Source organism: Doryrhamphus excisus, chromosome 12, assembly GCF_030265055.1.
Source record: "Doryrhamphus excisus isolate RoL2022-K1 chromosome 12, RoL_Dexc_1.0, whole genome shotgun sequence".
NCBI classification, from domain to species: Eukaryota; Metazoa; Chordata; class Actinopteri; order Syngnathiformes; family Syngnathidae; genus Doryrhamphus; species Doryrhamphus excisus.
Genome location: NC_080477.1, coordinates 336,337 through 348,422, shown reverse-complemented (window position 1 = coordinate 348,422; position 12,086 = coordinate 336,337). Strand labels below are relative to the sequence as shown.

The following is a 12,086-nucleotide window of genomic DNA, read 5'->3' as shown; positions in this document are numbered from 1 at the left end:
GTTAGTCAGCAATTTGGTTATTTTTATGCTCATTTTTTCACTCAGTTAGTTCATTTCTTAGTAATTATTTAGTCTGTTAGTCAGCTCGTTAGTTAATTAGTTAGTTAGTCATTTAGGAAATAATTTGGGTAGTTAGTTAGTCCTTTGGTCGGTGAGTTAGTCAGTCATTTATTCACTTTTTTAGTCAGTTATTTAGTCATGTTGTTAGTCCTTACGTTGGTTAACGACTTAGTCATTTAGTAAGGTAGTTAGTCAGGTAATTAGTCCTTTCGGTAGTCGGTCATTTAGTTAGTCCTTTCGGGTAGTTAGTCAGTTATTTGCGTAGGCATCTGGTTAGTTATTTAGTTGTTAGTCAGTCATTTCGATATTCAGTCAGCTAGTCAGTCAGCGATGTAGTTGGTCCTGTAGTCACTTAGTCAGTCAGTCATTTAGTCATTTTGTCAATTTGTTTGTGTTTTCTCATCTTTATGTGTTGCTAGGCAACAGTGAAAGGTGGACACATTGGACATGTTTGACACTTTCAAATTGTTCTACATGCGCACGTGTCATATGATCTAAAATGATCTTTCCCAATCATCAGCCCCCCCCCCCCCCCCCCCCCCCCCCCGAAGGGTCCATATTGGGGCTCGGCCCCCGTCCAAACCGCCCCCAACAGTCCTTCCCCCGCCCCCCCGCAGATGTGAGCTGGCAGCTCTCAGCATTGTGGGGAATGTTCTGCTCTTTTTCCCTTTCTCTCCTCTGCTGCTGAGTGTTTACTCTGGAACGATAGAAGACTTTGACCAGGAACAGACCCGGGTCATGTGACCTGAGGCTGGACCCGGGTCACGTGACTACAGAGGAGCATCCCAGAGGAAAGACGTCCTGACTTTTAAACTACTTCACTCGTCTTGTAGATGTGCACCAGCCATGCGTGCTCGTCAAATGCTCTGAGGAGAGACACAGGGAGGTCAAAGGTCAACTGTCAACAGTATGAGCCTCTTTGTGTTGGTCCTTTTTCGAGACGATTTGTCACAAAACCAAATAAAAAGAAAGATGTCAAATATTATTCAAATGTTCAGATTTTTTGGATAAATATTCGTTTTTGTTTAGAGTGGGGTGGAACAGAAATGGTGAACTTTGTTGAAGGCCAAAGCAACATTTCTCAATGCTGTGCAGACAGCGCCGCCTGGTGGTTAATTAGGGAGCTGACATCGTCTCTCTTCCCCCTTCAATACCAATAGATCGACAGATCGACGACGAGACAGAAAGTCGCACCTTTGCTTGTTTAATCGTGTACTTAAATATCCCACATGACATGGTTTAAAAGGTGAAGTTGTAAGCGCTCAACGCTAGATGTCGCTCGGTCGCCGTGTGTCGGGCGAGTCCCCTTTTGACTTTTGTCCTTCTGCGGCCGCCGTACGAGTGATAGCAACATGGCGGGTGACACAGCCAAAAGCCAGGATTTTGTGACTTATGGGACTCCCCTGGAGCCTCTGGAAGAAGGTAAATAATGTTTGCGACGTTTATTCTGTATGTTGTTGTTATTTCTGTGGCAGGGAGTCCTCAAATTGACGCCGAGTGAAAGAACAGCTTCGGGCTTTGACATGTTAGCTTAGCTGAGCGTCAAGGACCAGCACTCAGGCAGAGCTTTGCTTCGTTTCTTTTTCTGTTCACGTGAAGATAAATGTGGTACATGTGCACCTTAAAATAAGTGTGTGGTAGTTATTGATAGTGTCTGTATATAATTAGTAACTGAAAGGAGATGCATTGGTTGCTGTTAGCTTTACAAATAGCGCCCCCTAAAGTCTTAGCTGTGTTAAACTCTCACGAGCCTGTGTGTTTCAGACGAGGCCCCGAGGAAGCCACTCCCCCTCCACGAGCAGACCGTCAAGGATGAAAAGGGGCGGTACCAGAGGTTTCATGGCGCCTTCACTGGAGGATTTTCCGCTGGTTATTTCAACACTGTGGGCTCCAAAGAAGGTCAGCTCACTTCCTGTTGACGAAACTTTCAAAGAACTGACGAGGCCGATACCTGATTGACAGCCATCTTTGTCGTCATGTGATTTAGTCAACTTTTTACAAATGGTTCTGCTCTCATGTAGCGTGACGTTCGTGTGCTGACTGATTAGCATCTTTCACATGTGTGCTTCATGTGCTGGTGTGACTTCAGGGTGGACGCCGTCAACCTTTGTGTCATCACGACAACAGAAGGCGGAGAAGCATCATGCCACACCAGAAGACTTCATGGATGAGGAGGTTTGATCCCCAACTTCTTTTTAACCAGCTGGAATTCTCTTGGCAGTGCTGACGGCTTGTTGTTGCTGTTGTTGCTCTCAGGATATGGGCGAGCATGGCATCGCCCCTTCCCAAATCACGACCACACAGCCGTTCGCTTCCGGCCACAGCATGGGGGACAAGGCTAGGGCGGTGAACGCCCAGGCGGCGCTCATCCCGGGGGACACCATGTTGGAGGAACTGATCGCCCCCGCCAGGTAGCCGCCATGGACTGCCTGAGAAGGAACCAGCTGAAAATGAATTGCGCTCTTGTGTGGCAGGTCTTCGGTGGGCGTGGAGCTTCTGAAGAAGATGGGCTGGAAACCGGGTCAGGGGGTGGGACCTCGTGTGAAGAGGAGGGCTCGCCGCCAGCACACAGGTAATGTTTGGACAAGCTGGACGTTTGACAAGACAAAAAAACAAGCTTATTGCCTCTGGTGCCAACAGACGCCACCGCCAGAGTGTACGGCTGCGCTCCGCCCCCCGCCGGCTCAGAGGGTTCAGAGGTGGGTGGTCTGCTGGAGGCCGGAGGTCGGAGGCCGCAGGCCGGACCTGTCAATTCTGATTGGCACTTTGTCCAACAGGAGGAGGATGATGATGAAGAGTTTGCTCCCGACAATGTGACCTTCGCCCCCAAAGATGTGAGCGCGGTGGACTTCACTCCGAGGACCGGGCTTCAGGGTCTGGGCTACAGCGGTTTGGACCCGGCCCTGGCACTGCAAGCCGGGGGAGCCAACGAACACATCGACTTGTTCAAGCCGCACTCGGACTTGAGGAGTCGACTCTTTGGAGAAGCGCTGAGCATCTCGCGGCGAGGGGGCGTGGCCGGTCAGGTGAGAGGTGTGGTCTGCCTTTTTTCGAGCAGGACGCTCCTCATTTTAAATGCGGCTTGTGGACTTTGACTCACAGGCTTTTGGTGTGGGAGCGCTGGAGGATGAGGATGAAGATGTGTACCACAGAGACTCCATGTCCAAGTATGACACGGTGCTGGAGGGGGAGGAGCCTGGAGACGGCCTCTATGGATGGACGGCACCTCAGCACAAGGCCAGAAAGCCAAGTTAGAAACTTTGCACGATGTTAAAGTACATGCCGGGCCACAAAGGAAGAAGAACAAGAGCAGCATACTATGGTTACGTTGTGTTTACAGACCACAAGGAAGCGTCCTACATTGGTAAAATCTTGGAAGGCTTCACGCTGGCACAGAATCCAGAAGAAGACAAAACTGTGAGTGACATCTTTTAACGTCCAAGCGTGGACGGATTAACCCTTCTCTGTCTGTCTGCAGATCTTCCGTCCTCCGGTGCTGCCTGCCAACTATCGTCCTGTGCATCATTTCCGTCCCCATGTGGAGGTTTCACACGTGACCGGGATCAGCGCGGCACTGGCCGAAGCTCTGAGGACATCCAGGGGTCACATGGTCCAGGAGGAGCCTCCACAAGGAGGACGCCATCGGCTGGTTTCCAGCCAGAGGGGGACGCTGCTCGGAGAAGACTCCTTGAAAGGTAGGAAAAGAGTGGAATCACAGCCAGCTTGTCAAATATGGTTTGGCTTCAGTGAAATCTGATTCTGGATTATGGTTCTCCAGTGACGACCCTCCTCTTCCTGTCCAGGTCCCACTTCCGTCATGGAGCTGCTGAGACCAGAAGACCGAGAGCGACTGCTCCGCCTCCGCACCTCATCCGGGGCCGCCCCAGCAGCCGCCCCAGCAGCCGCCCCAGCAGCCGCCCCAGCAGCCGCCCCAGCAGCCGCCCCAGCAACCGCCCCCGCACCGACAACCGCCCCGGCCCACAATGCCGTGCGGCCAGCAGCCCCCACGCCCCGAAGCGGCAGCGGCGGCATGGCCTCATCCTCCAGTTTGCAGCAGCAGCAGCAGGCCATGGCGGCGTGGAAAGGACACACCTCCTCGCAAACGTTCAAGCCCTTTGAGAAGAACTCCAGCAAGCAAGCTCGCTACGACTCGTACCTGAGTCGCCTCCAGCTGGGAGACAAAGGTGGCGTTTCACCTTCAGGCTCCTCCCGTCTGAAAAAGGTCACGTGATGCTTTGGTGTGTTTCCAGATGCCCTGAACCAAAGTTTAGATCCGGCCATGACGGAGTGGGAGCGCAGCCGGGAAGGGGAGGAGTTTGTACGAGCCTCTATCCTGTACCGGCCCACTTCCTCCGTGCTGTCGAGTCGCTTCACTCGGGCCAAAAATCAGGATGATGACGAAGACCACGTGGAAGTGGATCGTGACCAGGAGGTACGACCGCTGATTGGTGACATGCTTTGTCTACCCGGGATGTGGAGTGATGCGTGCGTGTGCGTGTGTGTGTGTGCGTGTGTGTGTGTGTGTGCTCGTCAGGGCGCCCTGGACGACAAACAAGCGGCTGTCAAGATGAAAATGTTTGGACAACTCACCAGAGAAACCTTTGAGTGGCATCCTGACAGAATTTTATGCAGGAGATTCAACGTGCCTGACCCCTACCCTGGGTATGCACCCCCCCCCCCCCCCCCATACCCCCCACAGAGTAGCTCTTTGACTGGACCATTTCATGCCGCATGTCATGTGACCGTCCCTGCAGGTCATCCATCGTCGGTCTACCCAAAGTCAAGCGAGACAAGTTTTCTGTCTTCAACTTCCTGACGGTGACGGAGAGCAGTGAACGCACAGGTCAGCGGCCATTTGACTTTGATGCCAGTAATCATGTGACATACTTCCTGGTCCCCGTCAGTAGTCATGTGACTTCATTCCTGGTAAAAGCCCATTGTCACGTGATGTGCTTTCCTGTCCATGTTGACATTTAACGTAGTTCCTGGTCCATCAGTAGTCATGTGACATACTTCCTGGTCCATGTCTGGTTTTTTGCCCATAGTCATGTGATGTGTGGGCCTACATCCTGGCCCATGGTAGTAGTCATGTGACATACTTCCTGGTCCATGTCTGTTTTTTTGTCCATAGTCATGTGATGTGTGGGCCTACATCCTGGCCCATGGTAGTAGTCATGTGACATACTTCCTGGTCCATGTCTGGTTTTTTGCCCATAGTCATGTGATGTGTGGGCCTACATCCTGGCCCATGGTTGTAGTCATGTGACATAGTTCCTTGTCCATGTTTGTTCAGCCCCGGCAAAGGCTCTGCAGACCCACAAGAAGTCCAGATGGGACCAGGAGGGGGATAAGAGCGACCCACTCGGCCACCTCATCAGTGAGGCCAGAGAGGAGACAAGCGAGACCAAAGTGGAGGAAGCAACAGAAGCGTCGTCCAGTCGAAGTCCTGAGCCGACACCCAAAGACAGAAAGGAGGTACGTGGTCGTTCATGTGAGGGCCTTCTCGTCTTTGGAGCAGGAAGTCAGCGCAAAATCTCCTGTGACCTCCCACAGGACGGGGATGAGGATGAGGAGGACGACGACGAGGATGATGATGATGACGAGGAGGAGGAGGAGGTGGAGGAGGAGAGCCGCCCCCCCATGGACCTCTTCAAGGCCATCTTTGCCAGCTCCTCAGACGATAAGTCCTCCTCTTCGTCGGATGAAGACGGTGAGGAGGAGGAGGAACCCAAAGAGGAAGAAGTTAAGTCGGAACCGACGAACCTCTTCAACATATCGACGAGCGGCGTGGCAAACACTGTGACGACGTCGGCGTCAGATTCCGTGCAACAGACGGGTAACTTCCTGTTGGTCTGAGCAGGAAAACATCCACTGTCCGTCACTCATCACATGTTTGACACTGGAAATATTTTTAGTGGCGGCTTCTTCTCACATGCCACCAGAAGAAGCACTGGAGTTTGGTCCCAAGCTACCGCCCCCATGGTTTGGTCCTGGTGAGTCCCACAGGCCCCGCCCCCTTTCACGGGTTTCATCTCATTGGCTGATTGATGGTCTTCTTTCCCCCCCACGCAGCCACAGGACGCGTCACCCCGCCCCGCGAGTGTGAGAAGAGCAAAGACAGGAAACATAAGAACAAGAAGCAACACAAACACAAGAAAGACAAGAAGGTAGAACTGAAAGGTTTGTTGTCGTTGGACAGACCATGGGACCACTGACATGACCTTGTTCCCCAGAAGAAGAAAGCCAAGAAGCACAAACACAAAGTGAAGCAACAGGAGAAGAAGAAGAAGAAGAAGAAAGAGGAGACGTCCTCCAGCAGCTCAGAGCAAAGTGATGGTGATGATGATGACGGCGACATGGTGTCCACAGAGGAGCTCCTGAAAAGGTCAGAGGTCGCGGCTCTTAAGATTTTTCATTGATTTCAAGGACCCTGCCAGTAAGCCACGCCTTCTTATCTTCCTCATTATACCTGCAGGCTGAAGAGCGCCACATCATCATCACTGGCAGCCATGTGACCTGAACTCCTCGGGAAAAAAGTGAACTGATTTCTGTCATTTGAAGAAAATGTATTTTTGATTGTTTGACAGCTGTCAATAAACAACAGCATTGACAACGATGGTCATCAACAACGCGCGGCTCATCAGAAGACGCTCTGCTGCAGGCAGCGGCATCCGCAGCCCGCCGGGCACTCGTCCTGGCGGCGAAACCAGTCCATCATGTGACCCGTGTGCCCGCCGTGACCGCAGCTGAGACAGAAGTGGGAGGAGCCCCGCACGGCCACGTGACACACGGCGCACTGGAAGGTGAGCCGCTTGCACACGGCGCACTGCGTCCCCCTCGCCTGACTGCGGCAGTGGCAGCAGAACACGCCGAACTCTGCCGGCACGAAGGGGAGACACACGAGTTGGGACAGGAAGTCGATGGGACAAGCCGGCAGGGCCAGCGACGTACCGACTCCTTGGTGGGGTTCCGGCGGACAGGAAGCAAACTTGAGAACATCAGCTCGTTTGTCTCGGAGGCCCCAGCGGTACAAGATTTCACCGTAACACTTCTTGAAGTCGTCGAACTGCAGCGTGTTGGTGGGATCCAGAAGTCTGCGGGTGACAGGAAGTGACATCACGCTGCCGTCTTGACACATCCCATGTGGAAGCGGGGCGGTCACCTCTTGTTCATGTCGTGCTGCTCGCTCTCTCGATCGCGTGGGTCAGCGTAACCATGGTTGCTAGAGCGACCGTCTTCGGGGGACGACTCGCTCCAGGAGTTGGCGTGCTCCGACGGCTCAGACGTGAAGCTGGGCTGAGCAAAAGTCACATGACATCACTTCCTGTACAAGATTGTCTCGCTAGCCAGGATAGTGCTTAGGGCGCGTCACTACTTACGTAGCGTGAGTGAGGGGGCGGGACCGCGGGGGAGCGAGACTGCGGTGGACCGTGTGGCGAGTGACCGTCTGTGAAGACGCTGCACAGCATGGCGAGCGTCTGAACGTCACTCATGTGACTGTAGTGGTCCACGCTGAGGTGAAACCCCCCGCAGCACGTTAAACCTCCATGCCGTAGTTGCCGCCATGTCACGCTCCGCGTCACACATTCTTACATAACATGGAGCTTTGAAAACGACTCACAGAGTGTCCAGCAGGCGGCGACCGAACGGATGGCTTGCCCAAGGAGCGTCCGTGTCCGGGTCTGAGTCCGGACTCAGGTCAACACTTGTTGCTGCCGATGCCAAAGCCCACACCTGTGCATGCACACATGTTGACGTTCATTCGCCTTCATTCACCAGTTGCCATGGTGACAGCCTACCTTGGCTACATCTCGACGTCCGGCTGCCAACGCGGCTGCTCCGTTCTTCTGACACGTGTCCTGGATGTCCCGCATGTTCAGACTACGGCGAGGACGAGACAGACGTGGCGTCAGACCAGGCGGAAGGGAGTAGAATGGAATGAGGCGTTCACTGACATATAATTCTCTCCCAGGACTTTGTGGACAGGAAGCAGGCAGGAGATTTCCTGGATGATCACCTTTCCTGCCAACTTGATGGAGCGACTGCTGTAGTCTGCCCCGTCCCTCTTGGTCTTAAAGCGGCGAGATTTCTAGAGGACACGGCATAACTTGGTTATGCTAACTTGGTTATGCTAACTTGGTTCATGCAACGGTGTGTGTGTGTGTGTGCGTGTGTGTGTGCGTGCGTGCGTCACCCTCTCTTTGTAGTAGAAGGACGAGATGGACACGGTGTCTTTGTCCGAGCGAGTTGGACTGCTGCTGTATAGACGCAGAGCGCCCTGAGACTCTGAGCGGATCTTCATGGGGGTCAACACGCCGCTGTGATAGGCCGACAACGCTGACAGGGACCTGACGCACACACAAACGCACACACAAACGCACACCTGTATTTGCTTAGCACAACAACTGCAACCAGGACAAGGATCGGTGACGGTTACCTCGGGGTGGGCTCGGTGGCGGGGGCTGAGCGGTGCATGGTGATTGGTCGTGTGAAGTAAACCAGACAACCGGTGCCACAAAACCGAGCCCCTGACGTGCGGGGGAAGGGAATGTTGGCGTCCTGCAAAACGTGTGTGTGTGTGTGTGTGTGTGTGTCAGTGGCAGCAAGAGCATCTCCAGCGGTATCAACGGTTCCTGGTACCAAGAGGAGGCGCTTTGATTCACGTACTTGGTAGGATCCGTAAGTGTTGGTGACTCGAGGAAACGGCTGCAGCGCTGGAGCGACAGGATTGGACAGGATGAAGGGGCCTGAGGACGGACTGTCGTCCTGCGTCTGAGGAAGGACATCAAGGTATCTTTTAGGGACTGAAGACGCACCCACGGGGACAATCTCACCATGTCTGACTCAAGGCAGGACACGAGCTGTCGGACGCAAGGTTCCAGACAGTTCTGATTCCTTTTGACCTTCTGCAGGGACACGTCTGTGAGGATCTGAGAGGCAGGGAGATAGGTGAGATGTGTCCGAGTGACGACTCGGTGCATTCAGGGGCATCTGCTCGTGTCGTACTTTGTGGATCTTGCTCTTCATGGCGGTGGAGATGGTCGTCGGGGAGACAAACTGGAAGGTAGGGGCGCAGTTGTTGGGATATTGTCCTGGGAATTTCATCAGCAGTCGAACCTGATGACTCCCAAAATGAGCCGAGACGACACAGCTGCAGTTCATTGCGTCCATCTGCCCCCCCCCCCCAAAAAAAATATAACATTGGTACTTCACATTGTTTCATCTCATGTCATCGTCTGTCCACGGCTCACCTCCACATTGACGTTCCTGATCTGCAGGTTGACCAGAGAGAATTCCTGCTGTAGCGTCTGAGGGAGACTTGAGGACGCAGCCGAGTCCTGGCGAGCGCCTGAGCCCACCCCGCCATCTTGATCTGCATTTGGAGCAGGGACAGTGAGGTACAGAGGTAGAGTTGGACGCGGGTGCACAGACATGCGTGTCACCATGCAGGTGATGTCCAGCGGGAATTCTGGTGTGTTGTCCGTCGGGGTCATTGGCCGTCAGCGACTTGTCCGTGTCCATGTTGAGAGACATTCCCTCCATCAAGTCATCCGCCAAGTCGCTGACACATAGCTGCATGACAAGGAGAAGTCACAACATACGTGTCACACGCGTGACCAGTATCCCCGGAGGTCACCTTCTGTAGCTGAGGGTCCACCCGCCAGATCCTCAGAGTCTGATCTCTGGACCATGTGACCAGCTGGTAGTCTTTGGTACCTGAGACACAGGACACGGACAATGAAGGGCACTGACCCAGTCGCAAGAAGAGCTGGGACCTCCACTGACCTTCCTTCTGGGGCCTCCATTGGAACTCAAGAACCACGTCGTCGTGTCCCACAAAGGCATGGACTGGACTGTTGAGGTCTAGCGTGGACCACAGAAGAAGACTGTTCTCACGCCTCAGCTGAGGGACCATCACCGTGACCAGGCCATTGGAGAAGGGCTGCACACACATGCACGCACACACGCACACACACACGCACACACACACGCACACACACACACACACACACACAGTGAATCACAGCTTGTTGATAGTTGTTGATTGACAGCCAAGTTCTCACCGTATAGCGAGCCTTCCAGACTGGCACCTGGCACGAAAGGATGTTCAGGTACTTCCTGGGCTGCCTGTAATCCCAAAACTACACACGCACACCTTCCACGTGATGACTAGGAATGCTGGGAATGTGGTGGCTTCAGTTTCTGCCACGGCTCTCACCCTCACTGAGTTGTCTTGGCTGCTTGTGGCCAGGATGAACTCGTTGTCCGGGTGCCAGTCCAGACCGTGGATCTTGGACAAGTGGGCCGCCACGTACTCTGCGGCCGTGTTGGGTTTCTGCTCGGAGACAACCACACACCGTGACCGCACACAAGGTCACGTATGAGTGAACATCCACTGCTCCACTGCGTTTCTCACCCTTCTATCCCAGATCCGAACGTCTCCATCGTGACTGGACGCCAGCAGGTTCTGGTTCCTACGGTTCCATTTCACCTGAGATGCACCCGCTGAAACATGACACACAAGAACATCGTCCGCTTTACACACCATGTCACGCCAGTCAACGTCAAGTCATCATTTTGGTGATGATTCCATGGAAGTCCAGTTTCTTGATTGGGTTCCCAGACGTTCTACCAACTGAAGTCCGTCCATGCAAATCTACTAAATAGTTGAGTGCTCGTGTTGTCGTATGTTCTCACCAACAGCAGACAGAGCCACAGCGGGCTTCCGAGTATCTCTGTGGAGAAGAACATCATCCATGTCAGAAGCTCTCCAGACCTCAGCGTGTCCTTCTCACCTACCTGGTGTCCCAGATGTACATGTATGTGTCCACGGAGCTGGTGACCAGGAACTCCGCTTCAAAGCACGACCAGTCCAGATCGCTGCGACACACACACACACACAGTGAGTCCACGTGGACGCCGACTGGCGGACATCTTGATGACGTCATTACCTGATGACTCTCGTGTGTCCCTGCAGGGACGTGTGGACATCGCCGGCCCCGCCATCCTTCCACGAGTACAAGTCCACACGCTGGTTGCTCTGGAAATCACACCCAGTGAGAACAGTCAGACAGGAAGTAAGCCCACATGAGGGTGTGCGGTGCAAAACTGACCGAGGCGGCGAAGATGTGTGAGTGGGACTTGTGAGGGTTCCACTGAACCGTGCCCACGTCCCACTTACTGTGGCGAGCCATCTTCCTCGCCAGCTCGCACGGCGCCTCCAAGTTGACCATGTACAGGAAACGCCGCCTGATGGGGAGGTGAGGGAGGACTGGATGTAACCTTTGAACTCAGAACGGCCTGTTAACGCTTACCCAGACAGCACGGCGTGGGAGCCCACACAGTCCACGGACATGGTGGTCGCCTGGCAACACAAACAATATGCTCAGCAGCGGCCACATCCTTGAGGTCAGTAACCACGGTAACGCAGGAATCATCATTGTCACGGTGTGTGTCAAAATTACGTTTGTTCCTGTCACGTGACCCTCTTGTCAAGGGAGAAAGAAATTGAAACAAGTTTTTTTTAAACTCGTAGGCTAGCCGTTATTTGCGTGTGTGTTTTCTATATTTGGGTCATTTATGCGTTTGGACATCGATACATTGAAGCGCCCCTGTCGGCCACCGTACAAAAGTAATACAGTCTGTGATTACTCATTCTGAACTTAGTTGTTTACTACTACATTCCTAAGCCTCACATTTCCTTCTTGATGCGCCCCTGGACCAAAGAATCGGAAGAAGTATTTAAAGTTGACTTGTGCGGCCATCAGCTGCCCCCCAAGCGAGCTGGGGGTTTTATAACAAAGGAAGAATATTTACAAACGACACACCTGCGCGTCGCGAAACTCCAACACCACATTCTCGCTGCTCCAGCGCGCCGCCATCTTGTTTCTGCTGCCTGGACGTCAACAAAGAATCACATGACACATGCCAGCCGATGACGTCACCCGCACCCCCAATTACTAACTTTCTACATTGACTGTTATACTTTGCTATCGATACTTTTCTTTTACCGCGTGCGCTATATT

General features: G+C 53.4%; 2 protein-coding genes across 6 annotated transcripts; one reads left to right on the top strand and one right to left on the bottom strand.

Annotated features, from left to right (window-relative positions):
* Positions 1-1,268: 1,268 nt before the first annotated feature.
* gpatch1 (G patch domain containing 1) lies at positions 1,269-10,958 on the top strand. Of its 4 annotated transcripts, none has more exons than XM_058088390.1 (21): positions 1,272-1,482; positions 1,825-1,959; positions 2,150-2,235; positions 2,317-2,471; positions 2,535-2,632; positions 2,701-2,759; positions 2,838-3,086; positions 3,163-3,310; positions 3,401-3,477; positions 3,539-3,755; positions 3,864-4,244; positions 4,311-4,492; positions 4,595-4,722; positions 4,815-4,903; positions 5,354-5,535; positions 5,614-5,896; positions 5,976-6,053; positions 6,133-6,227; positions 6,294-6,445; positions 6,536-6,596; positions 6,722-10,958. In XM_058088390.1, exons 1-20 carry the CDS (start codon positions 1,413-1,415, stop codon positions 6,573-6,575), a joined length of 2,904 nt encoding a protein of 967 aa, XP_057944373.1. In that variant the 5' UTR covers positions 1,272-1,412; the 3' UTR covers positions 6,576-6,596; positions 6,722-10,958. The 4 variants fall into 4 exon arrangements, with proteins under 4 accessions (XP_057944374.1, XP_057944373.1, XP_057944372.1 ...); XM_058088389.1 differs by having other exon boundaries at positions 6,665-10,958; XM_058088391.1 differs by having other exon boundaries at positions 1,269-1,482; positions 6,297-6,445; positions 6,536-10,958.
* Positions 6,614-12,067, bottom strand: wdr59 (WD repeat domain 59). 2 transcript variants are annotated; one of them, XM_058088387.1, is made up of 25 exons: positions 11,889-12,063; positions 11,376-11,425; positions 11,175-11,310; positions 11,013-11,101; positions 10,861-10,941; positions 10,759-10,796; positions 10,478-10,566; positions 10,280-10,396; positions 10,125-10,202; positions 9,847-10,003; positions 9,698-9,777; positions 9,504-9,633; positions 9,312-9,433; positions 9,067-9,231; positions 8,895-8,990; positions 8,728-8,832; positions 8,498-8,619; positions 8,255-8,408; positions 8,016-8,149; positions 7,860-7,941; positions 7,682-7,794; positions 7,440-7,572; positions 7,223-7,356; positions 7,012-7,154; positions 6,614-6,936 (listed from the first exon to the last, which is right to left on the bottom strand). In XM_058088387.1, the coding sequence occupies exons 1-25, from the start codon at positions 11,940-11,942 to the stop codon at positions 6,701-6,703; spliced, it is 2,838 nt and encodes a 945-aa protein (XP_057944370.1). In that variant the 5' UTR covers positions 11,943-12,063; the 3' UTR covers positions 6,614-6,700. The 2 variants fall into 2 exon arrangements, with proteins under 2 accessions (XP_057944370.1, XP_057944369.1); XM_058088386.1 differs by having other exon boundaries at positions 9,698-10,003; positions 11,889-12,067.
* Positions 12,068-12,086: the final 19 nt, after the last annotated feature.